Source organism: Erythrolamprus reginae, chromosome 3, assembly GCF_031021105.1.
Source record: "Erythrolamprus reginae isolate rEryReg1 chromosome 3, rEryReg1.hap1, whole genome shotgun sequence".
In the NCBI taxonomy this organism is placed as follows: domain Eukaryota; kingdom Metazoa; phylum Chordata; class Lepidosauria; order Squamata; family Dipsadidae; genus Erythrolamprus; species Erythrolamprus reginae.
The window spans coordinates 98,776,809-98,804,585 of NC_091952.1; the positions used below are offsets into that span (position 1 = coordinate 98,776,809).

General features: G+C 39.1%; 1 protein-coding gene across 1 annotated transcript in view; it reads left to right on the forward strand.

Annotated features, from left to right (window-relative positions):
* CACNA1E (calcium voltage-gated channel subunit alpha1 E) overlaps window positions 1-27,777 on the forward strand; it is a 377,710-nt gene that overhangs the window by 230,394 nt on the left and 119,539 nt on the right. The window contains exons 9-18 of the mRNA XM_070746282.1: window positions 3,512-3,565; window positions 7,760-7,846; window positions 8,215-8,424; window positions 10,753-10,865; window positions 12,253-12,365; window positions 14,474-14,605; window positions 15,351-15,423; window positions 17,744-17,861; window positions 19,196-19,263; window positions 23,611-23,708. Of these exons, the coding sequence (XP_070602383.1) occupies window positions 3,512-3,565; window positions 7,760-7,846; window positions 8,215-8,424; window positions 10,753-10,865; window positions 12,253-12,365; window positions 14,474-14,605; window positions 15,351-15,423; window positions 17,744-17,861; window positions 19,196-19,263; window positions 23,611-23,708 (1,066 nt within the window). The remainder of the gene's footprint in view (window positions 1-3,511; window positions 3,566-7,759; window positions 7,847-8,214; window positions 8,425-10,752; window positions 10,866-12,252; window positions 12,366-14,473; window positions 14,606-15,350; window positions 15,424-17,743; window positions 17,862-19,195; window positions 19,264-23,610; window positions 23,709-27,777) is intronic.

The window sequence follows — 27,777 nt, forward strand, 5'->3', positions numbered from 1 at the left end:
GCTTCTTGAGGAGGGGGCGCACGAGCGCCTCTTTATAGGATGATGGAAAGGATCCCCTCCCCAAGGAAGCGTTAATAATCTCCTGGACCCAGCTCTGTGTCACCTCCCTGCTGACCGAAACCAACCAGGAGGGACACGGATCCAGTAAACAGGTGGCGGAACTCACAGCTCCAATGGCCTTGTCCACTTCATCAGGTGTCACCAGATCAAACACTTCCCAGACAGGTGGACAAGTATGGGCCCCAGTCACCTCAACTGACTCGTTGTCAGCCGACTCTGTTTTCCAATTGGAGTCGAGGTCCACCCTGATCTGAGCGATTTTATCAGCGAAAAACATGTTAAAGTCCTCGGCACTACTCTGTAAGGGCTCCCCAACTCCCCTCTGATTAAGAAGGGAGCGAGTCACCCTAAACAGAGCAGCCGGGCGGGATTCCGCTGATGCAATCAAGGCGGCATGATACGCGCATCTTGCCGCCTTGAGCGCCACTTTGTAAGTCTTAATAAAAGCTCTTACAAGTGTTCGATTGGATTCAGACTTACTCTTCCTCCATCGCTTCTCTAGACGTCTCTTCTGGCATTTCAACTCCCGGAGCTCCTCGTTGAACCATGGAGCTCTACGGGGTCTAGCGCCACGGGGAGGTCGCAAAGGCGCAATCCGATCAGGAACCTCCGCTGCAGCCTTGTTCCAGGCTTCCGCAAGAGACTCCGCCGAACTGTGGATGAGTGCATCTGGAATAACCCCAAGCGCCATCTGAAAGCCCTCTGGGTCCATCAGGCGTCTGGGGCGGAACATCTTAATTGGTTCTGCCTCCCTGCAGGGAAGGATTGGAGCCAGGAAGTCAAGCTGTAGTAGAAAATGGTCTGACCATGACAAAGGCAGTGCTTCTAAGCCCCTTAGTCTCATACCATTACTCAGTTGCTCGGAGAGGAATACCATGTCAGGTGCGTGTCCTCCCTCGTGAGTCGGACCCTGAACTACTTGAGTCAGGTCCATGGCTGTCATGGTGGCCGTGAACTCCTGTGCCAACCCAGAGGTTTCGCCGAGTGACGACAGGTTGAAGTCCCCCAAGACAATAAGTCTGGGGAACTCCACCGCCAACCCGGCTACCTCCTCGAGTAGCACAGGCAGGGCTTTTGACACGCAGCTGGGAGGCAGGTACGTGAGAAATAAGCCCACCTGAACCCCTAAGTCCAACTTCATCAAGAGAGACTCTTGTGTTCCAATATCTCAAGGGCTGCCACAAAGAAGAGGGAATCAAACTATTCTCCAAAACAACTGAAGGCAAGACAAGAAGCAAATGGAAACTAGTCAAGGAGAGAAGCAATTAATCAGTGGAACAACTTGCCTCCAGAAGTTGTTAAAGCTCCAACAATAAAAGTTTTAAATAAGATTAGATTAGATTAGATTAGATTTATTGGATTTATATGCCGCCCCTCTCCGCAAACTCGGGGCGGCTCACAACAATAATAAAAAACAGCACAGTACATAATACCAAATCCAATGGTAAGAGATTGGATAACCATTTGTCTGAAGTAGTACAGGGTTTCCTGCCTAATCAGGGGGCAGGACTAGAAGACCTTCCAACTCTGTTATTCCATTCCATTCCATTATGCTTCTACTTGTGCATAGATTAACACTGTTAATCCATCAATTCCAACAGCCACATCACATGCCTTTCACAACTTTTATCTGTGATTTTTGTTGTTTGCTTACTTATACAGGACATTCTTATAAACAAAGAGGGGGGAAAGCAAATATTTTCTCCATACAACTAGTAGTTCAGATCCAAAAAGAGGGTTGCATAGAAACATACTAGTGTCACATTTTTTAAGAAATATGTTTCAATTAACATTTCAATTTTCTCGGGGCTCTTTCTTGATACTACATCTTTACAATAATAATATGAATAAAAATTGATGATAAAGTAATGCATTCTCTCTGCAGATGTATTGGTTTTCTTTCTGTAATAATTCAAGTTTTTTTCCAGATAATTGGAAATGACATTTCTAATTGTGGCAGGCAGTCTAAATTTCCCATTTTTTAAAAAAAAGTTGGAAAAGTATTTTTCAAGATAAACAAAATACCTGTTGATCTGAAGTCACATCTGCTAATGTAATCTTATATGTGCATGCTTCAGGAACTGATTATGACAATATCATCAGTCAGGACCAGAGAAACTATGCATTTTGAGTATCTGCCTTCTGAAACACCATTCCCACCAAGAATTGATTAGCCCCAGCCCTTCTAGCCTTTCATATAATTGTTAAGATCTGGGTTTTTTTCTCAGGAAAGGAATGAGTTAATAGTTTAAATGCATTTGTGGGGTGATGGGTTTATTCTTGGTACCCATTTTATATTTTAGTACTTTATTTAATTCCATTGTTTTTTGCACTGATATTTTTATTGAATTAGTCACCCAGAATCACATGTATGATATGGGCTCCTATATGAATCCAGGAATTAAATGAATGGATGGATGGATGAATACAATTTGAAACTGAACTTGGAAAATATTTAATTGCTAAATCTAAAGATGTGACTTCAGGATTTATAATATCTGCTTGTTCTCAATAAGATTGCATTTCATATAAAAAAGAAGTATGTAATCTGGGACTCTACCTGAATATGTCATGGCTGCTGGACTATTCTGACATGTCTGACTTAACTTTAATTTCATTAATATATAGAAACACCCATCTTCCAAAAACACCAAAGAAGAAACAGGGTACAGAAGGATTTTAGTAATAACATATCTAAAAGTAAAGTACTTAAAATCGAAAGAAAGACAGATGGAGAGTTATTTATTTATTTATTTGTATCCAGTTTTTTAAAAATAAATAATTCAGGACAGCAAACATACTCTTTCCTCCTATTTTTTCCACAAGCATAACCCTGGGTAGTAGGTTGGGCTGAGAGTGACTGGCCCAAAGTCACCCAACCAGTTTTCATGTTTAAAGTGGTACTAGAACTCAATCTTCCCATTTCTAGGCTATTGTCTTAACCATTTAGTGCCCTTAACCAACATGAGTCAACTCAATGTTTTGTAATAACAACTGCAATAGTGCAAAACTTGCTATATTCCTGGAAATTTCAATAGCAAAGTCAGCAAATATAAAGTAGATACGCTTTAATATAATTTTAAACTTCAATTTCAGATAATAATTCATAGTGTATAGGAGTAGTGTTATGAGTTTTACAAATCAATACCGCATGACAATTATCTTACCTGGGAGAAAGTGACACAAGTAGCCATTACACAAGGTTAGATTGTATTTTCTTTGCAGAGTAGCTGTTTAGTTTCAACATTACATCTGGCCCTGAAATTGGTTGAACAGGTAGGGAATGGCAACTTACTTAAGAATGGAATTTTAATATTTTCTTACCTCTTCCTTTTTATTAATCCTCTTTCCCCTATTTCTGTGGACATGAGAACTGAGAACTGTTTGCTTCACAAAAGTTCAAGAAAGCTAGACAACTATATAACTAAACCAATTATTAATCTTTCTATAGAGGAAGTAATGCTGGCTGAAGAGAACAAAAATTCTGGCACATCAGCCTTAGAAGGTAAGAATCCTCTTTCTATCTCTCTCAAAAAAATAACTATTAAGTCCCTCTACTGAAGAGGGTTTAGTGACGGTTTAGTGATTTCAGCTCTTTATTGATCATAGGGAGCAAACATCAGCAAAGTCCTGCTATAGGCAGGGGTTTAAATAGGGAGCCTTTTAACTCAGCAGCCAATCAGATTTTATCTGCTTGAGTTCCTGATTGGACTAGAGTGAAAACTTCCCAGCTTCCCAGGACATAACATCATTGTCTCTAAATGATTCACAGTACACTTGCTTTCACAACCATATGTCAGTTAACTCCTTGTGCACAGCCCATGCATGTTTGTCAGTAGAAGATGGGCTAAATCTGCCTGCATGCCACACATCCAGGTTTTGCTACCCTTCTGTCTATTTATGGAGGCAGCCAAAAGTGGAGAAAGAAGGAATTTGCAAGGGAGAAGCAGGAGGGCATGACTATGTTTACCCGATGTGTTTTTTTCCTTTGTGATTGTTCCCCAATTGTGCTATTTGTTCAAGTAAGAGGAATAAAAGAAGTCTAACAGCCAGGAAGGCATCACATGGCAAATGATGCAGGTGCTGGCATACTCAAACCTCCCAAATACAGATATTTGGATCGGATCAGCCGATTAACAACATGGGGTTTCCATATCATGATAACGCCATCTCTACTGAATTGAACGGGTCCAAAGACGGGCTACAAGAATGGTGGAAGGTCTTAAGCATAAAACGTATCAGGAAAGACTTAATGAACTCAATCTGTATAGTCTGGAGGACAGAAGGAAAAGGGGGGACATGATCGAAACATTTAAATATGTTAAAGGGTTAAATAAGGTTCAGGAGGGAAGTGTTTTTAATAGGAAAGTGAACACAAGAACAATGGGACACAATCTGAAGTTAGTTGGGGGAAAGATCAAGAGCAACATGAGAAAATATTATTTTACTGAAAGAGTAGTAGATCCTTGGAACAAACTTCCAGCAGACGTGGTAGATAAATCCACAGTAACTGAATTTAAACATGCCTGGGATAAACATATATCCATCCTAAGATAAAATACAGAAAATAGTATAAGGGCAGACTAGATGGACCATGAGGTCTTTTTCTGCCGTCAGATTTCTATGTTTCTATGTTTCTACTGCACCCAGCATTGAAGTATCAACAAATGATCTAATTTTAAGTTTTGGTAATCTAATATAATATCCATTTAAAAAGAAGAAAGAAAAACTGTTACTTCTACAAAATAATAATGGATAGTCCTTTTTAAAGTAATTGCCTCATTGTGCAACTATGCATAGTTTTCAACATGATGATGATGAAAAAGTAACTTCATGGCCAATGCTTGCTTTTTACAACCTTCAAAAATCTGCAAAGCTGAAAGATGGATTAATATCATAAGCACAGTGGTATGTTCATTTTGTGACTGCCTTGCACTGCTCAAAAAATAATAATAAATAGAACATTTAAAAAACAGATTATAACTTCAAGTAAATCAAACTTCTGTGAAATCAAACTGTCCACTTAGGAAGCGACACTGTTTGACAATTTCACATGCTGTTTTGCAAATGGAATAGTTGTGCAAATGAAATATTCAATGAGAATATTTCATTCATTCAGATCTAGCATGTGATATTTGAGTGTTCCCTTTATATTTTGAGCAGTATACATGGGGTCCCCGACTTACGACATTGATCCATTCCTAGATCGCGTCATAAGCCAATTTTTGGTGTAAGTTGGAACATTCCTGATCTTCCTCCACTTCGCACGTTTAAACGGCCTTGCTGCCCCCGGATCACAACATCATGACGTCACCAGCATGCGTAACCAGCTACTTCGCGTTTGCATCCCAGCGAGTGACTAAAGAAATGCCTGCTTGCTAAAGCACTTCATTTGCGCCTTCTTCCCACCCCTGTACTTCAGAAAGCACCGGAGCCAACAAATGCATTGCTAGGGGCTTTTCACTGGCGTCCTCTTGCAGCCTGAACTGAAGGAGAAAACCGCGAGTCCAAAGGCAACGGACTGAAGCATTGTCAAGGGCAGCGCCACTTTCATTTCTAGAAGAGGGGAAGGGGGAGTCACTGTCCCCCCCCCGTGGGAAGCTTGCCAGAGGGTGTGTGGGAGCCATTAAGCAGTGCAGTGCATGACTTGCGAGGCCTGCTTTGAGGGGAGGGGAGCAGGTTGGGGGGTCCTGGCTCTTCATCCCGCGGTGAGAGCGAGCCAAGCGAGCACGGCATGGCAGGAGGAGGGGGCCGCCCATGGATCCGCAGAAGTTAACCGAGCTGCGGACCTTCGTGAAACTCTGCAATAGAAGTAACAGAAGTGCGGAACTGCTCTGCCAGGCGATGTGTCGTAACCACGAAACATCGTAACTCGGGACTGGTGTAACCCGAGGACTCCCTGTATATGGAGAAAATAAAAGGAACTAACAAAGCATAGATACTGTATAAAAGGGTGACTTTGTTTTTAAAGAGTGAATTAATATGTGTCTATTCAGAATCTTAGTGTTTGGTTTTTCCATTATGTTATAAGGAGTCCATTGAATTCAGTATTTCAGTATGAAATAGACAGGTTTTTTTCCCAACAAAGCAAAGTGCTATTTAATTTATTAGATTTGTATGCCGTCCCTTTCCGAAGACTCTTCTTGGCAACACTCAAAGTTCAATAAATTTAACACTTTTCTTAGACAAATGTATTCTAAGTTTTCAGTATATAGTTCAGTATCTTTAAGCCATATTTCTCAGGTGTATTAATAATACTTTAGATATCAGACAATACAGAGTAATTGTAGAACAAACCCATATTATGAATATTCTCCCAGCTTTAGTTTATCTATAGTTGATGTCAGCCATGACAAATATACAAACACACAAATACAGTACATATCCCCTGTCCTGATCATCATGCTCCTCAGATTCTGGCTTGGCAATAAATCACAGATCTCTGAATACTTCATTATTTTGTTCCATTCCTCAGTTAGATTTTATAAGGTTCAGATATGGTTCAGCTAGATTAGAAATTATACTGAGACATAGTTAATGTTGTCTCAATGAATAATGATAACAGGGTTTTATAGTTTTGGGACCATGTCTTCCACCTCCTCCCCTTCCAAATGAATGAATATATGGTACAATACTTAATGGTTTTGGAAATAAGCAATTCTTGTATGCATACACAGCATTAATCTCTGCCTTGGGAACAATTGGTTCCTAGTTTAACCCTCATGGTGATTTAGAAATTATATCTAAAGCAAAATGTCCAACTTTAATTTTATGACAAAAAATGCATACACTAACAAAAAATGCATACACTAAAATTACAAAAGTGTTCTGCCGGCATGTTTCAACCACCCATAATTACAGGATAATTAGTCCAGGAAGACACACACCACACGATAAAAGGAAAACCCAAAAGTTTTTATAAACAGAAAAACAGAAACAGCTCCCTTTTTAAATGTCAAAGGGATTTTTTGGTACACACAAGGCACAGGTGAAATGCAATCCAATTGCTCACCCAATAACTGGGAAATTGAGTCCAATTCTAAAGTCCAGGGAGTCCACACACCACAATCTTGAACAGCAAAAAACCACAATCTTGACGAAACAATGAATCAGATAAACTGCCATGAGACTAACACACCAGGCTGCACTTTTATCTGTAGCACTAATTACAGCAGCCCCACCCAACCACAGGTGGCCTCATTTTCTCTTGTAATAATCCTTCAGTTGTTGTCTCCTATGCATCACTCTACGTATGTGTGGATGTGTCATTAATTCTTGTTCAGAATCCAGGGATGATACAAATGATTGATCTCCTCCTGGGCTGTCTGCCAAACTCCCCTCTTCCCTGTCACTCACGCTTCCTTGCTCAGAGGAGACAGATTCCATTGGGAGCAAAACAGGCCTGCGGCATGTGGATGTCTCCCCCACATCCACCTCCACATTGCTTGGGGCAGGAGCTGGGCCAGAGCTAACCACAACACAAAAGTATGTAGAGTTAAGTGATATGTATTATATCACAGGCCAAGGCATAGTGTATATACCCAGTGAAATGCCTACCATTGTTGCCTCTCATAACTGTACCTCCAGGAATAATTCAGTTTCTGCTCAGTTATTATAAAGCAAAAGTTAGGAATTGCCCACTGTTACTGCATAACAGAGGTAATATTTACTGGTGTGCTTTTTCTTCTCCTTTTTTTAGTACTTAGGAGAGCAACTATTAAAAGGAACCGGACGGAAGCCATGAATCGTGATTCTAGCGATGAGCGTGTGGATATCTCATCTGTAGGTAAGAGGAAACTAACAATGTATGTCCTTCAGCTAGTTAAGGTACTTCATTCTACTACAATATAATATTTGTCCCAAATCATGAAACAGCCACATTCAAACAGATGTTTGAGCTATAGTAAGTAAAGTGGACAATTGTATATTTGCTATACTACAGCTACTATACAGTCAACCGGAGATGCTACTCCTGTACTTTTTTTCCATTGTTACCCCCTATAACATTTTGAATAGAAGGTAGAAAGAAGAGTCTTCAAACTGGGAAGGAATGAGACAATGACAGAATAACTGTAAGCTTTTTAATAATTAAAGTCTATAGTGCATTCTGCTAGCTCTCATGAGTTCTTATCTCTCTTCTTCCTTACATTGCAGGAACCCCACTTGCTCGATCCAGCATCAAAAGTGCAAAATTGGATGGGGCCTCATACTTCCGACACAAAGAACGCCTCCTGCGGATATCTGTTCGTCACATGGTGAAATCCCAGGTGTTCTATTGGCTTGTCCTGGGAATAGTAGCCCTCAACACTGCTTGTGTGGCTATTGTCCATCACAAACAGCCTGCATGGCTTACACACCTGCTACGTAAGTGGTGGAGTTCTTGCAACCAATTTCAAGCAGAGAACAAGAAACAGTAGCCTAGAACAACTGCATTATTTTTATCTATTTATTTATTTGTCAAACAAGTATAGTACTGTATTATAGTACATATTAACATAACATAACATAACATAACATAAGTAGAACGTAGTAATAGAAAGGATAATAAGACAGTAAGACAGGGACATTAGGCACATAAGTGCACTTATGCAGGCCCATTACAGACCTCTTAGAAAAGGGGAGAGGTCAATTGTAGATAATGTAAGGTTGAAGATTTTGGGGTTGGGGGAAGCAACAACAGAGTCAGGTAATGAGTTCCAGGCGGTGACCACTCTACTGCTGAAATTGTATTTTCTGCAGTCAAGTTTGGAGCAATTTACATTCAGTTTGTATCTATTATGTGCTCTTGCGTTGTTGTTGTTAAAGGTGAAGTAGTCACTGACAGGGAGTACATTATGATGTGTGATTTTATGAACAACAGTTAAATCAGTTTGGAGACGACGTAGTTGTAAATTTTTTAAATTTAGTATTTGAAGTCTGGAGGAGTAGGGTAATTTGTTACGTGAGGAGGAGTGAAGGACTCTTGTGAAGTATTTCTGGACTCCTTCGATTGCATAAGTAAAAGCACCTCACCTCCACACAGAGACTGAGCACTGCCAAATGGAATTTTGGTGATTATGGAGTGTAAGCCTGTTGTGACAGAAATTTAAGAAAATATTCTCATGAGGAAATTCATGACAGCTGCAATGAATCTCCTTCTTACCTCCAGAATTAAAGCTAAAGGTTCCGCTCACACATATGTGCTAGTCATTCCCCACTATAGGGGGCAGTGCTTACCTCCATTTTTAAGCCAAAGAGCCAGTGCTATCTGATTCCATGGTCCTATGGCTGGCATGAGTAAACACCAAAGGCACATGGAACATTGTTACCTTCCCACCAAGATGGTTCCTATTTTTCTACTTGCATTTTTACATGCCTCTGAACTGCTAGGTTAGTAGAAGCTGAGGCAAATAACGGGAGCTCACTCCATTACACAGCACTAGGTATTTGAACCGCCGAACGGCCGACCTTTCTAATCAACTACCTTAAGTGGCTAAGTTTAATTAAGTTAGGGCAAATCCTCAATTGCATTTACTGGAGAGAATGTTATTGAGGTTTTTCAATGCATAACGCGAAAGAAATGCAACCCAAAAAGTAGCTATATGAAAATATCCATATTTTCCTGAATATTGTAATGTAGTTCACAATTTGTTAATGTGTGCAGAATGAATATATTAGGAGAAAGTGAAAAGGAAAATGTATATAATAGGAAAACGTATAGAATGCATTCACGTTTTCAAACAGACCAGTTTTTAGAATTGTAAATTGAAATAGTAATGTTTTGTTTATCACTGACTTCATTCCTTTTTAATTTTACTAATAAAATGGGCAACCCGCATTATTTTATTTGATGGTGTCACAAACGTCATTTGGTAATGGCATCATGGGTGCTTATAAACAAAATTGTATAGGCCACAATAGCAGCCCAAAGAAATAACAGCTGGAAGAACAACAGACCTGGAAATAGTAGCAAGTCAGAACAAAAATTGTGAAATTATTGATGAACTTTTGCAAAAAGCCTAATCTGGAGAAGAACATTTGACTCTTGAGTTCTGAACACCACAACTGCTAACCCAATCCTCTAAATTCCCTACAGCAGGTTCTTTGCTTGCTACATGAAAAGACTTTCAAAATATTTTTGGGATATCCCATATTACTGTTTGTACATGAAATAAAGGGCAAAAGAAGTAATATGCTTCTTACTGATTTTGCTAAACTAAAGTAAATCAAAATAATCCACATCAATTCGGTGTCCAGAAAAAAAAATGCTTGAAGGATAGTTAGAGCAGAGATAGTTAGAACACTCTAACTTCTTTAGATACATTACCATCTGTGATATTGACTCAAATAAAATCTCCTAAATATCTGATTTGATAATATAAAGGCACAACTTACTTTGTAAGAATACCAGTAGGCAAAAACTCATCAGTAGAAATTGCGCAATGATCCAATGATGAGCCTTCTATTTTAATCTTGGAAGTTGGATAGACAAGAAATTTTTATCATGTTCCCCCCATTTTTAGAAGCTGCAATCCTAGTTGTAACTAGCTTTTCTGATCTATGTTGTTTGATTGGGTACCCAATTAGATACAGAAATGTCAAAAAATCAGCCTGATATTTGAAGGTATATAGTTCATTTTTATAATTTTTTTTAAAAAAAATGAAACAGAAAGGTAGAACTGGAACTAACCCACTTGGATGGTTTTCTTCCAGACTATGCAGAGTTTATATTTCTGGGCCTGTTCCTCCTAGAGATGTCCTTGAAGATGTATGGAATGGGACCACGTCTTTATTTCCATTCTTCTTTCAACTGTTTTGACTGCGGGGTAAGCAGGGCAAATGATAATGAAGGAAATAAGTTAATTGGATGAAATCCACTGATGTGAATAAACTGTTATAAGTGAATAGGGCAGAGAATGTGGTGCCATAGATGAGCAAAGGGAAGTTCTTTCAGAGGGAAGTTTTAAAGTCATTTGATTAAACTGATGCTTAGGTGTGTAGCCCTCTATGTAGTCTATGTATATCAGAAGTGTTTCTTCAAACTTATCTTTTTAAATGGTTCTCAGCTCTTCCTACAAAAGTAGATTTCTGAAAAAGTATCACTGCTAGAGGTAAAAGTATAGTGGGAAATAGGGGGTTTTTTTGTATAGAACTAGAAAGAGGATGGATGGATGGATGGATATAAAAGAAGCAATGATTTTGCTCACTGGTAATTTCCACCAGTGGAACTGGGGGGAAAAATAGAACAGATAAAGAAAAACAGTGCATAGTGAGAAAAGAAAAGAAAAAGGAAAAAGAAAGTTATAAGGAAGTGGCTTCCAATCTTATTGGTTATAGATTGATTTATATTTTATCATCTCTCTTTAAGATTACAGCATAGTTCTCTGCTTTACATATGCTATCCTTTCGAATCACCAAACTCATCAATTACAACTTCATTTTTGCCTTTTTTGGGGGAAATGTCCATAAGTGGTTTCCATTTATTATTAAATATAGTTATTGATGTTTCTGTAATCAAACAAGTCACTTTTGCCATCTTTGCTAGTTCTGTCATATTCATCATCCATTGCTTTGCTTTAGGTCATTCTATTTTTGCACAAATAGTAATGTTGCTACAATAGTCATACATAAAAATAGCAAAACCATGGCTTCTTAAACATTTTTATTGTCCTTAATGGGCAAAATCCAGGAATACCTATACCCAGTCCTAATTGATTAAAAAATAATTTCTCTCCAGAAAATAGTTGGAACTACAATTCTGTAAGGCGGAAGATTCCAACACAAGCTATTGGGCATGGCTAATAAGCCACCATTTTTAAGATTCTTTAAAAGAAGTTCTGATTACCTAATTGCCATAAAACTAGCCAGTGTGTTGTTTCGATTAGGATTTAGTGATTCAGTACTTTGCATTGTGTTCAGGCGATGGATTTTGTACAATTTAGAATGCAAAGTAGCTCTACAACAAATGAAATAAAATACGTAGCAGGTTCATTGTTGCTATTGCTTAGTTTCATTGCAAAGTATAAATATATATGCTGATCTTGTGTGCGCAAAACAGCACAAACATGTGAAGCATCATTGAGAAGGAGAATTGTTCATGCTGGTTGAAAGAAACTATTGGGATTATAGTTGAATATAGTATTCTCAGAGGGCTGCAATTTGGAGACCACTGTATTATTTCAGGACTTCTTCTGCACATGTTTTCTCTCTTAGGTTACAGTAGGGAGCATCTTTGAAGTAGTTTGGGCTATCTTTAGACCTGGGACTTCTTTTGGGATTAGTGTCATGCGAGCCCTACGACTTCTACGGATCTTTAAAGTCACAAAGTGAGATTTATTCTACCTGTTTTCTTAGTGTATCCTCTGTCCTTTTTCTCTGCCTTTTTAATTGCTTGATTGACAGATATAACTTCCCATTTTTCTTTTGCCATCCCTAGCGTTAATAATATTGGTCTATCTACCTATAAAAAACTAAGCAAAAATTTAGAAAGCTGAAACTGACATAATAACATACAATTATCCTTAATTACCATACACACTCATGCTAATAGTTTTTCCTTGGAACATACTGGAAGTTCCAGAAGATTGGAAAACAGCCAACACGGTTCCAATATTTAAGAAACAGAAAAAGTAGACTTGAGAAACCAAAGACTGATCAGTTTGACATCAATACCTGAGAAAATTCTACAAAAAATAATTAAACAGTGGGCGTTTGAGCATTTAGAAACAAATAGGGTAATTATTAGAATCCAGTATGGATTTTTTAAAAAAACATAAATCTTATTGCTTTCTTTGATGAGGTGATTAGATTAGTTGACTGAAAGAATGCTGTGAATGTAGTATATTTAATCTATGGGAATTGGTAAGGCAGACTATAGTCCCCTCCTGATAAAGTGGGAAAATGTGGGCTGGATGTTCTTGCTAAAAGATGAACTCAGTACTTGGCTGAACAATAATATCCATATGATTCTCAAGGTACCTCAAGGTTATGCCTTGGACATAGCACTGTTCAACAGCTATGACTTAGATGAGGGAACAGAAGTCATGCTGATAAAATATATACCGGTAGGTGATAAAAGTAGGGGGAAGGGGCTCAAGATTCATAGAAACATAGAAGACTGATGGCAGAAAAAGACCTCATGGTCCATCTAGTCTGCCCTTATACTATTTCCTGTATTTTTTATTTATTTATTCTTTGTCCAATATACAATACATATGGAATGAGATAAATATTAAGTAGTATATATAGGGATAGTAAGTAAAAAAGAAGAGTGGATGAGAGGGAGAGAATATATAGGATATATGAGAAAAGGAAAGGTAATTGGACAGGGGATGTTAGGCACATCAGTGCACTTATGTACGTCCCTTACAATGGATATATGTTTATCCCAGGAATGTTTAAATTCAGTTACTGTGGATTTACCAACCACGTCTGCTGGAAGTTTGGTCCAAGGATCTACTACTCTTTCAGTGAAATAATATTTTCTCACGTTGCTTTTGATCTTTCCCCCAACTAACTTCAGATTGTGTCCCCTTGTTCTTGTGTTCACTTTCCTATTAAAAACACTTCAAAAAGATCTTGAGTAGGATTGGGTGCTAATCATACAAATGTTGTTCACTGTTGAGAAATGTAAGATTCTGCATTTAAGTAAGCAAAGCCATATCTATAGTACAGAACACATAATAGTTTGGTTAGTATTTACCTTAGCAATAGTACTTGCAAGAAAGATCTGGGACGTTTGGTATGTTACAACTTAAGAATGTATTGCAGCTGCCAAAAAAGCCACTGCAGCATCAATAGAGGTTTGGTATCAAAGTCACACGGAATGATGAACCATTCTATGCTGCACTTAGCAGGCCACATCTTGAATTCTGTATTCAGTTATTAGTTCTCCTTAATACAAAAGGATGCCGAGAAACTGAAAAAAGGGCAGCAAAGATGGTAAAGGGCTTGGAGGCTAAATCTTGTTATGTTTTCCTTAAAATTTAAGGGCAGGTATGATAGAAATATTCTGATGCATGAAGGGATGTCACAGGGAAGAGGAATTAGATATATTCTCCCTAGCTCCTGGGGGTAAGACAAGAACAAATGGATAGAAACTTTACAGTAAGAGATACTTGAAATAAGAGGAATTTCCTGATTGTGAGAACTATTAAGCAATGGAGCAGCCTGCCTGTTATAGCATGGATGTTCTATCACTAGACATTCTGAAGAAAATGCTAGGCAGTGATTTGCCAGAATGATATGAACATTCCTACTTTGGGCCAGTAGTTGGACTAGAAGATCGTCAAGGTCTTTTCCAACCCTAGAATGCTATGATAGTATGGCAAAATTCTGCTTAATTCTGGTTACCCAAATAAATCCTGGTGCACCCAAATAAAACAATTTTGTGATGCTTTTAGAAGGAGGCTATAACAACATCTGGATTTTCCAGGTATTGGGCTTCCTTGAGGAATTTGGTGGTCTCTCTGATGAGTTCTATGAAGTCTATTATCAGCCTGCTCTTCCTCCTTTTCCTCTTCATTGTAGTCTTTGCTCTACTTGGGATGCAGCTCTTTGGTGGCAGGTAAGTACATAACCAAAGAAAACTTCTTTAATATGTCATCCAAAATGCTGCATTATTCCAAAAAGCTTCCATAACATTTTTCAATAATGCTACTTAATGTTTAAGTGCCCTAGGATAAACAATTGCTTATGGGTTTCCTGCAAGATATGAGGGTCTAGTTAACTTGATTCTGAAGAAAGATATTGGAAGATATGCCTTTCTTCTATTTTGCAGATTTATTGCACAAACATAATACTCAGTAGCTATCACAGAAATAAATATCCTAACAGTCTTTTAGTTGCTTTTTAAAAATTGCTTCAAAGATTCATAGCTCTTTATTCTGTATTCGGAAATTTGTATACATTGGCAATTTGTTAGAATCCAGAGAAGCGGCAGAAGATTGAGATCATGCTTTCAGTGATAAGGAGATACAATTAAATATCTAAAACAAATAGCAATTGCTCTCCATTGCTCTTCAAAAGATAATTCCTGAATTATCTTTTCAACTATATCATGACTCTGTTCTCTTGCCCTGATTGTATTGGCCCCCTGCAGGAATCCAAATTAAAACCTCCCAGACAATGGCTGTCTGGATTTCATGTGAGCAAATTCAATAAAAGGAAGTCCATCACCTTTCTGAAATATAGAATTACAGAAAGAGACCACAAGGTTGGATAATTCAACTATTTGCTCTCTTCTGTGGGCTGAATCGGGAAAAAAAATGTCCTAGCATTAATGTTCACATTTGTTTTCTTCTGTTAAACAGATTTAATTTTATGGACGGCACTCCTTCAGCAAATTTTGATACTTTCCCTGCAGCCATCATGACAGTTTTCCAGGTAAAACTATGTGCTTTTCAACCCAGTATTAGAATTAAATTAAAAATACAGACTTTTACTACAGTAGTTTATTTTCAGGGGGTGGGGGAAAGCCATAATATATCAGGATGGTCCTGCTCTTAAAAATGATAATTAAATGTCAGAGTGCTGTCCTTTCCTCTTTGTAATGTGTGTGTGTGTGTAATGAAATATATTGCATGCCATAATTTTGTGTATTTTACCCAATCATGTTGGTAATAAGCAACATAGAAGCTATACTACTTAGTTTACTTACATTAGAAAGGCTTTTGGGAAGGACTGGGAGATCTGAGACTATGTCATCAAAACATCATTTCAGAGAAAACATAAATTTCTCTCTAGAACCGAAATATCATTCCACGTTTCCAAATCCAAAATAATGACAAAAATGTCAATTAACAGATGTTGAATATTTGAACAAACAATCCAAATGTAGAGTCTTCTCCCCATTAATCAGCTTGAAAAAATAATAAATAGTATTGGGATTTTACTTCGAATGATGGAATAAAACATTGTGACCTGTTTTACAGATTGAGCTAATTTAATGCTTGTTTAATTATGGTTGTTGAACAATTCATAATGCCTAGCTACAGGTCACGTGCTCTGCAAAGCCAATATCCAATCGCATTACTGCTTAGTAAGATGTGTGAACTAGGTCAATTGCTAAGAAAATATTTAAATAAGAGGGAGAAAGATAAGAAGACTCACATTTGGTGCAATTAAAAGTGCAAATTTTAACCTATTAAGCCCTACATAGTTTGGCAGGAATTTACTTAAAGACCATCTATTCCAACTAAAATTCTCCTTATAAAATCATCTCCAGAAAAATTACTTTAGTTCCCTGCTACTGTGAAGTTGGAGGGACAAGGCTAGTACAAAATATTTATTTGTAATATTTATTTATTATTAAACTTCTATGCCATCTTAATGTGGCTTACAGGTGGCTTACAGTTATACAATAAAAAAAACCTCAATTATAGATCACTTCCGTTAAAAAAAACCCCTATATTAAAAAGCTACATCAATTTCTCTGTTATTGCCCTTCTGGAAGCAAGTCAAAACAGAGCTGTTCCAGAGGACTTTTAAAATTTAATTTATTGAAAGAACACCATAAATATGTTTCATAATATTCTTTGTAATTGTTGTTTTATTATATTTTAGATACTGTATGCTTATATATTTTGTAATTATCTTTGTGCAACATGGAGAATCATTTGATTGTGATGTCTTAGAAATTAAATCAGTTCAACAATCAGTCAGTACTGAGTGGGTACAAAAGCAGTATGGACTTTAAGCTAATTGGATAGGACTCAAATACAACTCCCAAGAACGGTTTCAACTCCTTTTTGTGTTTCCTTTTCTTTCTGACAGGCAAGATAACATTAAAAAAAAATAAAGGTAGCCTCTACAACAGCAATTTAATAAAAATGTCCACATGATTTAATAGTCAAATAAATTTGAATTGTAAGGGCAAAAACTAGAATTCACATATGGACAAATTACAATTGGAATAATTTGATCAAACCAGCTGAAAACCTAAACAATATTTTATTTTTTAAAATTAGGAAAGCTATACTACACTTTATGCTTATATACACAATTAAAATTACATATCATCATATAATAAAAAGGGGAAAGTAAGAAGCTTAGTGAACTATTTCTCAGCACAAAATGTTTTTTAAAGTTTTGTTGCTCATTTCTTTTAACATTCTACTGAATCAACATACCTAATCACATGTAAGTTCTTCAAGTTATTGTCAAAGCATTGTACTGGGTGCCAGAATCACCCAGTACCATTCTTCTTTCCTTAATAATAATCCACCAATTGATTTTTCCCCATCACTACACTGCCCTAGCCTTTTCTTATTTATATAAAGTTTGGGCATGGGCAATAGAGAAATGAAATGAAGATTTGAGTTCTGAGATGTTCTCATTGTCAAGGTTTCCACTTGTATTTTTAGCTATAAATGACTATAACAACTAACTTGTTAATTGTAAAATATCTGTGGTAAAATTAAAGAAACAAACTCTTCACTAGAATTGGGAGGGAGGGATAAATATTTGTTGTGTGTGTGTTTGCAATTTAGTATTAGTATGGTAATCTGCCTATGGCTGAAACAGTAGTTCTCCTGCTGAAGGAATGGGACTAGTACATGGGAGTCCTTAGCCAATGGAATTAACTATATGTGTTTCACTCTACCTTGAAGGGTGTTATGAGGTAAAATGAAGGGAGATCCCTCTCAAAGCTCCCTTAAACTTAGGAGGAGAGGTGGAATAGAAATCAAACCAACTGTCTGTTTAGATATTAACAGGTGAAGATTGGAATGAAGTAATGTACAATGGAATTCGCTCTCAAGGTGGTGTCAGATCCGGAATGTGGTCATCCATCTACTTCATAATCCTCACATTGTTTGGGAACTGTATCCTTCTTAATGTATTATTTTGAAATATATGTTATATTACTCTATAAAGCAGTAATGAGAGCACCTCTGTCAACATCTGTAAGAGTCATCATTAGGGTATCTCCACATTTAACTTTTGCCAATCCTGAATTGATTCTATGGCACTGTGTTCCCACACAATCATCTCCGTTCAGCAGACTTCCAATTTCAGCACTCAATAGTTTTTATAGTTGAAGTATTTGTGATCCACGCAACTAGGGAGCCCTCCCTCTTGGCTTCTCCTAACTCTCCTCAAGAAATTAAGTTACTATACACCAAACTAGTGCCTCACAGTTGGTTTTGATAGGTCAGCAAGAGGTTTTTACTTAAACCCTCCGTTTTTAAAAAGCACTCTGGAGGCTTGAAACAGCCTCTTTCTGTTTCTACCAGAAGTTGGGAAAGAGGCTGATTCAAGCCTCCAGAGGGCCAGTGATGGCAAACCTTTTTTTCCCTTGGATGCCAAAAGAGTGTGCGTGTGTGCTATCGTGCATGTGCAAGTGCCCACATCCATAATTCAATGCCTGGGGAGGGCAAAGACAGCTTCCCCCTGCCCCCCAGATGCCCTCTGGAGGCTTGAATCAGCCTCTTTCTCAACTTCTGGTAGAAATAGAAAGAGGCTGTTTCACGTCTCCAGAGCCCAATAGGCTCATGTTTCTCCCTCCCCAGGCTCCAAAGGCTTCCCTGGAGCCACGGGACGGTAAAAACACCCTCCCCATCTGGAAACCAAAAATGCCCTCACAGAGCCTCTGTGTGAGCCACAAATCAGCTGGCCAGCACACACATGCATGTTGAAGCTGAGCTAGGGCAATGGCTCCCATGCCAGCAGATATGGCTCTGTGTACCACCTGTGGTACCCGTGCCATAGGTTCGCCATCAGTGCACAAGACTCAATACTTGGATGGAGAAGTGGTATAATGGTTGGATTATCTTTTTGCACGCTCTTATTGGCCAACTAACTTGCATGATGTTCTTCAAGTTTCAAGATTGTCACAGTGAGAACACATCCAAGTAATTTTAGGCTGTTTCACAGGACTTGGAAAGTAAAAAGATGGCATGTTCATCTTTGTACCTCTGGGCCTTAAAAGTCAGTGGGACATCAACATTTTCCTTAGGCCATTTTTTTAATTGAAATTTCTATCCATGTTCAACCCCCCCCCCCCCAATGAAATTATTGTTTAGACATTGTTTAGATTAGAAAGCTAAAACCCTTCTGACTTGAATAATTAGTAAATTTCTACATGGCAGGTTGATTCTGCATTATTTTTGTCTAGCTACTTTAATGTGAAGTTTCATTCACCCCTCAACTATTTTAGATACCCTACTTAATGTATTCTTGGCCATTGCTGTGGACAACCTAGCGAATGCACAGGAACTGACAAAGGTAATAAAATGTTGTAGCATTAACAATCTGCTGTATCTTAAAACAGAAGTCAATGTATTCTTAGTCATGATTGTATCATTTTGATATAGTTTCAAACCTCATTTATCAAACTTACATTTTAAGCAGACAGAATGTCAAGAGCTTCAACTTGGCACGTAGAGCATTAATATAAAACAAAGGATCTTTTTCAGTCAATGCAAGGAGCTTTTTATTAGTACAGTGGTACCTCATCTTACGAACGCCTCTTCTAACGAACTTTTCAAGATACGAACCCGGTGTTTAAGATTTTTTTGCCTCTTCTTCCAAACCATTTTCACCTTACGAACCCAAGCAGCTGCTGCTGGGATGAAGGGGTTTCTTTTTTCCCCCTTTTTTGAAGAAAGAAAAGGGAGGGGCAGCTTGGAGGACTAAAGATTTTGCATGCTTGCAAAGGCACTGAAATGGTGTCTTTTGAAGAAAGAAAAGGGAGGGGCGCCCCCCTTGCCTTTCTTCCTTCCCATTCACCCTTTAGCCTAGCCTTGCTTCTTCCACCCGCCCCCTTTAGCTGCTCCTCCCTGCCCTCTGTTCGCCTCCCTTCTAAAGTTTGGGATTTTCCTGAAGGATTTGCACGCATTATTTGCTTTTACATGGATTCCTATGGGAAACATTGTTTCATCTTACGAACTTTTCACCTTACGAACCTCCTCCTGGAACCAATTAAGTTCGTATGATGAGGTACCACTGTATTAAGGAGTCCTATTCTGCTCAAGCATGTTTGGAATTTAGGAGCTGGAGTTTGGTAACAATGGCTTTAAGAATAACAGAATTATAGAATAATAGAGTTGGAAGAGACCTTGAAGGTCTTCTAGCTCAATCCCCTGCTCAGACAGAATACCCTATACCAGTGATGCACCCATAATGCAATGCTCCTCCTGCACGTCTCACCAAAACAGCAACGGGAGGGGGGGAAACCTCCTTTGCCCAACCAGAGCTAGGTGTGAGGGGAGAAAGCCTTTCATGCCCAAACAGGACTGTGGTGGAATCTCCAGAGATTTGGGAAGGCATGGGCTGCAGAAAGTGAAGAGATAGCATGCGTGTGTCTGATCCGAAAATCATCTGGCCAGGAGGAGGCATGCATACATGTGCAATGGAGCTGAGCTCATCAACAGCTCGCATGCCTGCAGAGAGGGCTCCTTGTGCCACCTGTGGCACAGGTTCCATAGGTTCGCCATCACAGCCCTATACCATTTCAGACATATGGTTGTCCAGTCTTTTCTTTAAAACCTTCAATGTTGGAGCACTCGCAACTTCTGCAGGCCAGTTGTTTCATTGATTAACTGTTCCAACTGTCAAGAAATTTCTCCTTAGTTCTAGGTTAGTTCTGCTCTAGATTAATTTCCATTCATTGCCCTGTCTTCAGGTGCTTTGGAGAATAAGTTGACCCTCTTTTCTAAAAGAGGAAGAAAGTATCCTGACTTTTCATCTTTCTGTAGTAGTTGTCACCTTAATAGTTTAAAATAATCTAATTAATTTAAAGAAGAGAATTGCACAATAAAGAGGCAAGCAGAGAGAGAGAAAGCAATGCTAATTAAATTGGCAACAAAAATGTTTTAAACTTCTAAAGGACAGATACCCATCACAAATGAGTCCATATCCTTAGACTTTGCCTTCTCACTTTCTTAAAGCCCCATTATGTATTATTTTCCCCACTGATTCTATTTGAAAAGCTTTTGCTAGTTTCTTCCACATATAGACAAAACCTTTTCATTTCAGTTAGGCTTACATCTTTCCTATTCAGATCACTTAGTTTACAGATATAGTCATTATTTCTCATTACAGTCATCAGGATTTATTATAGTTATCTCTTTAATAGCTCAGTATCACAAATCTCACTCATTTTTCTCCAGTTTGCCTGTTGATACTTGTGCAATTATTAAATTACAGTTATAAATTGGAATCATGCCTAGATGAGTTTCACTAGAAATTGTGTCCTTATGATCCCTGTTATTAGAAAAAAATGTAGTGAGTCAGTTAAGAAACTGCGACCACTGCTGCTTTCATAATAGTATTTTGGTAGAAATAGAAATAGACCATGACATGACTCTAATTTCTAGTCCAGCTGCATTAATCGTTTGTAGTATATGGATGTTAAGCAGGCCGTCTGTCACAGTCAATAGGAATGAAACAGAACATAATAATATATATTTTTTTAATTTGCCTCTGGGGTCAGATAAATATGCATCTATAAATGGAAAAGGCCCGTGATGCTTTATATAAGTAAGACATTAAACATTATTTATCATCCCTGTTTATAAGTCAAATGACTTTAAAAAGAGTAAGTGAATATTTACAACTAGAAAAGAAAAAGAAAGTATAATGTAAACGACTTCAAAGAAGGTTGGACAGTCATTTGTCTTGGATGCGATAAGGTTTCCTGCCCTAGGCAGGGGGTTGGACTTTCCCAACCTTGGCAACTTGAAGATATCTGGACTTCAACTCCCAGAATTCCCCAGCCAGCATTCGCTGGCTGGGGAATTCTGGGAGTTGAAGTCCAGATATCTTCAAGTTGCCAAGGTTGGGAAACACTGGACTAGAAGATTTCAAAGTCCCTTCCAGTCCTATGATTCTACGATTTAGTGATTTACACTGGTGTACATTGGAAATGAGCTGTAAATATCTATTTTGGGGCTCATGGTACAATTTCATAGTATTCTATATTGCCCAAAATCTAATTTGGAATGGCTCCAACATAAGGCATCGTCTGAAAATTACTACAGGCAGGGGTGGGTTGCTACTTACCTCATTGCTAGTTCTCTTCCTCCCATGCCTCATAGGCATCCCTCGTGGGCATGCACAGTGGCAAAAAATAGGGAGGGGGGAGCCAAAAACAAGATGGCCACCACATGTACAGAAAATTGGCTTCTGTGCATGCTCAGCTCAAAAGAAAAAAATGCATTTTTTTTTAAAAAAAAAGATGGTGGTGGCCACAGACCGACACCAACCAAACTGGGTCAGTGATGTCATCGTGACATCACCAACGTGTCACTACCGGTACGCCCAAACCAGGAGGAATCCTCCCCTACAGGTCATTTCCCACTTCCTGTAAATTTTATAGGGAAATCCCCATTTCAATTTTTTTTTGCTACTTTTGTTATTAAATTTATTTACTTCTCATTTCACAGTTTGAGACAACTCTATGATCCATTAAGCCAGGGGACGGACTGTAATTATGAACCAACTGAGTGGGGAAAGCATTATTTTATATCTACATTCAAATCAAATCAATGTATTTACTAGAGTCTTTGACCAGTATTGATGATGCACATTTTTTGTCTTGGGTAGCAATATTAAAATACTCTGAGCTGTATTAGAATTTGTTGCATAAAAATCAATCCCAGAAGCACACAGAGATAACTGATTCAGCTGGATTCATTAACTTTTTATAAACATAAAAATATATTTATGCAATACCATTCACCGAGTTCTTCTTTAACATAGAAACAATTAAAAATAAAATATAAGCAGGAGAGTTAGTTTCATTTCAGCAGGGCAGAAGCACAGAGTGAGCTGAGAGAACAGAGTGGACAGAGTCACACTCAGCCTTAAGCTGAAGCTTTCAGTTTCAATTATCTGCACAGACTCAGAAGTGTTTAACTCCCATTGGCTGACTTAGTTGCTATGCCTTTCATTGGCTGACTTGTTAACATGGCTCTCCCAGTTCATGAATATCTTAACAAGTTGATTGAAGGAAAAGTGGATGTAAGGGTAAAAATGAATAATGGCAGTGATTATAATTTTACAGATATAATTGTCCAGCTGAGATGGGATCATAAAGCAAAGTATCATACAACCATTCTGCTTAGTGATAGCAATTTTGGCAGGTCTGGTTGCCTTCGGTAACTAAATCACCATTAAGCAAGAACCTCCCATAATTGCCTTTTGCAATGTCCTCCTGGCTTCCTCATTGAATCCGCTTGATGGAAACTCGCAAAGAAGATCACCAATGATGAAAGCATGACCTTGGGATGTTGCAATGTCTTAATTGTGACCTGGATGTTGAGGGCTCAGGTCACAGTCACAAGACTGCGAGGTCATTGTAATGGCTGGAACTCCAAGGAGCGGTCGTAAGTACCACTCATTGCTGAATCAGTGGTTATAACCTGAGGACTACCTATCAGTTTTATAGATCTTTGAAGCATTGCAGAAATCTCAATAAATGGTTTACTAGTAGGAATGTTTATGTACAGCCTGAGCCTATCACAGTTGGCTGAGACTCATGTATCTTTGTCACCCATGATCTCAAGCATATTTAAACGGAATCATTCAACTTTTTCTTTTATTTAACCAGTGCCTTTACCTCTTCTTTAGGATGAGCAGGAGGAAGAAGAGGCTTTCAATCAAAAGCACGCTCTGCAGAAAGCCAAAGAAGTCAGTCCAATGTCTGCTCCCAACATGCCTGCTCTAGAGTGAGTTGCCAGTCTCATTCATCATAGGCCACATTACCTTACATTCCCAAACTTGCTGCAGTCATAACTCTCAGAAAGAAAGTGTAGAATATAATCTGTGGGATTGAGAGAAAATAGAAAACAAGGTATAGTGTTTGCTTGGCATACGGAAGCTTCCAAGACAATCTAAGTTTCTAGCAGAAAAACCATGGGGCAGTAGAGTTATTGCTAGGCTAGGTGAATTGCTAGGCTTGGCTCTATATTAAATAGTTTCCTATTCATGAAGGAAATTAAACTTTAGTTTTTAAAAGTCCAGGCAAGGATGACAAAAATATTTCCAGCTATTTGATGTTGATGGTTCAACCATTTAATCTTCTTCAGCCCCATCAATCATAACTGCCATTAATATTTTCAGCAGATTTTTATAAATGAAGTCTATACTCTAACGAAGTCTGTACTCAAGTGCTAGAAAAATTCAAAACAAAAGAGAGGGACTTATTATTCCTATCAAGCAACTACCAAATTTCTCACACTAATAATACTATTAGTAATTTAGAAAGCTATTGCCATACTTTTTTGTAAAGAAAGTTGTTGAAAAAGTAGGTGGGCAGGGGGTTTCAGATGGATGGATTATCTTGATCCATTCCAGTGTGGATTCAATTGCTGAAAATGGACAAAAGCAGAGGTAGGTTCCCACCAGTGTGCCTGGTGCGGTAGTCCTATAGTGGCCCACCAATTGGACAATTTGTGCACAGTGTCATTTCCCCCAAAATTTTGGTGCTTTTTTTGCTTCTGCGCAGGCACGGAAGTGAAATCATGCACAGGGATGCTCGCCCCTGCATGATTTACAGTGATTTTGTTTGCTTCTGTGTATATGCGGAAGCAAATTTGTGTAAGGGGATGCTTGCGCACATGCGATTTTTAGTGATTTTTTTGGTTCTGCGCATGCGTGGAAGCAAAATCGCATGAGGGGACGCACACATGCATGCGAAACATCACAGCAGTATGAAGATAAGAGGAACCCACTGTTGGACAAAAGCTATATTGTGGATGACCTGTGGTAGGCATAGAGGGAGGTAATGTACAGTACTTCTTTGTCCAGTGGCAGAGTTTGATATCTTCAACCACTTTGGACCACCTGTGAGGATTGGCAGAAATATTGTTTTATAGGGTTTCTCTTCCTCCCTGAGTAGTGGACTCCAACTGAAGAGAGAAGAGGAAATAGAGGCTTGCACCATTGGGGTACACAAGGACTCACCTCTTTCTCACTGTTTTTAATATCTACATAAAACTTTTGGGAGAGCTCATCTGCCAGTAAGGAGTAAAATCATTAATAACACAGTCCAAATTGAACAGTGGAAGTGGTGGAAATGTTCTCTCAGTGTCCAGAAATGTGAGGGCCTGAATAGGACAGAACAGGCTTAAAATAAAGTGATCAGATTTTTACATTGTTAAAGAGGGACACCATTGACTAGGGGCTGGGGGAGATGGGGGGGCTTGATTAAAAGTTGGTTTATATGGAGCAAAAAAAAATTCTCTTTTTCTCTCTATCTCTCTCCCTACCTTTTTCTTTCTCACTCTTCCTTCCTTCCTCTCTTTCTCTCTCTCCATCCCTCTTTCTTTCTCTCTCTTCCTTTCTCCCTTTCTTTCTTTCTCTCTCTCTCCATCCCTTTCCTTTTCTCTTTTCTTTCCTCTCTCTTTCTTCTATGAAGCGGAATATAAGTCTAAATACTATTGCTATAAAAGGAAAAAAAGAAAGAAAGAGAAAGGAAGGAAAGAAGGAAAGAGAGAGAGAAAGAAAGGAAGGGAGGGAGGGGAGAGAGAGGAAGGAAGGAAGGAAAGAGGGAGAGAATGGAAGGATGGAAGGAAGGAGACAGAGAAACAAAGGAAGGAAGGAAGGAGGGAGAGAGAAAGAAAGATAAAAGAAAGGCAGGGAGGGAGGGGAGAGGGTGGAAGGAAGGAAGGAAAGGAGAGAGAAAGGAAGGGAGGGAGGGGAGGAAAAGGAAGGAAGGAGAGAGAGAAAGAGACACAGGAAGGAAGGAGGGAGGGAGAAAGAAAGGAAAAAATTCTGGGGAGGGGGTTGAATTTAACCCCGGGGGACGGTGGCATGAAGGGGCTCTACTGCTAGGCCAGATCCTGAGATGGTGCAACTGGAGATCGGGTGGACAGGTGGATGAGTACAAGCTTCAGAGAAGCTTCACCCGACGTGCAACGTGTCGGGTTTCGAAACACCATGTTGGAGCGGTCATGTGAATATGCATGCGATTGCAAATGGCTAGATTCGGCTTTATCCCGATGCCAGGCCCATTCTCGCATCCCTAACAAACCAGGGTTAAGCGGGCATAGATTGCAGCTGGAGCAACAGCCCGGCTTTGGAAATCTCGCCTTTGCACACGCATTAGGATTCAGCGAGGAAAACCTGAGCTTCACCTGAGCTTTTGACCTCGGGAGGGAGGGAGGGAAGGAAGGAAGGAAAGAAGGAGAGAAAGGGAGGGAGGGGAGGGAGGGAAAGGAAGGAAAGAAGGCCAATCCAAGAAGGAACGCAGAGTCCCCTCGTTTCTTCCCCCAACCCTACCTTCCAGGGACATGGGGTCCTGCAGGAGGCGAGGGGCGGCACTACGGAGGGCATGTAAGGCATCCCCCCATTGTCAGGGCCACCCCAGCTCACAGGGAGAAGGCGAGGGCCCAGGTGGGGAAGTGCCAAAGCAGGTGCTCTGATGCCAGCAGGTCCCACGGGTTCACATCTTCCAGCCCCAGCAAAGGCAAAGCCCCCAGCCACCCTCCTTTCAGGAATGGCCCCAGGGCTGTGGAAGGCGGTGGGCTGAAGCAGTGAGGTGAGCGGGGGCTGGGCTCAGGAATGAAAAAAAGGCAGGAAAAGTTATCCTGGCCTTAGAACACCCCCAACGGCTCCCTGCGGTGCCGGAGTGGCTACGGTTTCTGCCTGGGTGGCAGCATCCCTTCCAAGCCTCCCTGGTCTAGTCCACCTGGTCCGGTCTGGCTCTCCAAAGGAATGTTATTTCCCCCAGATGATTTTCTATGAATTAGAATGGTGTTTATTGGGGTTCTGTTATACACACTTGGGAAAAATAGAAGGTCTATCAAAATAAATGAATGAGTGGAAAGTGCTTGTTTATTGAAGTCCAGTCTATCACAATGCACCCTGAGTCCCCGACCCAGTATTTCTTCTCCTTCCTTCCTTCCTTCCTCCCTCCCTCCTTCCCTCCCTCCCTCCCTTCCTTCTGTTTCTGCTGAAAGAAAGTGGGGAAAATATGTACTCTGTGTGTAGAGTGTTTCTTTGTGTGAAAGTGATTTGTATATGACACAAAAATAAGTGTTGGTATATGCAAATGAGGGGTTAGTTAATTTTATAAACCTTATAGCTTATTTTGCAGATGATTAATTATTGTGGTAACTAAGATTTATATTTTCCCCATATCCTTCACATATGTGACCTATGATAGGTATAAATGCATCACATATATGCATGGACATATACATATATCTTAAGCTACAATTATTGAACATCCAGAATGTATTTATCTACTTATTCAGTAAACATATAGAGCCATCCATTTCCTCTATGTGATTCTTAGCTGCACAAAAAGTTTAAAAATTGATTTCATCTGGGAGATTTGTCCTGAGGAGATCCAAATAGTTCTGGATACAGTAATTGCTCTATTAAGCTACAATTCCTGTATATTTTTATATTTTTTAACAAGATTTAATTAGTCCATTTGAGTTTTACTTCTCTTGTTTGGCCTTTTTCTCATAACTCTTGGATCTTTCCTACTGCAGTCTCATTCCGTTCCCATGAAAATTATTTTTCTTCTGGATCAATTTTTTATGAAACATCTGGGTGGGACCCCTTTGAACCAATTCTTGCTTTCTACTACTATGTCAGTGGAGACTGTCTTGAAAACGCGTTTATGATCTTGTCTCCTGCTTTGAGTGGGTCTTACACATTCCATGCATGTTTATTCACAGAAGGACATGGCATAAAGCTACACGTTACTTTTAGTAAGGATGGCAGAACCTACAAGTGCAGTGAAAAGCCTAGAATCCCTATGTAGACCCAAAAAGAACCCTAATG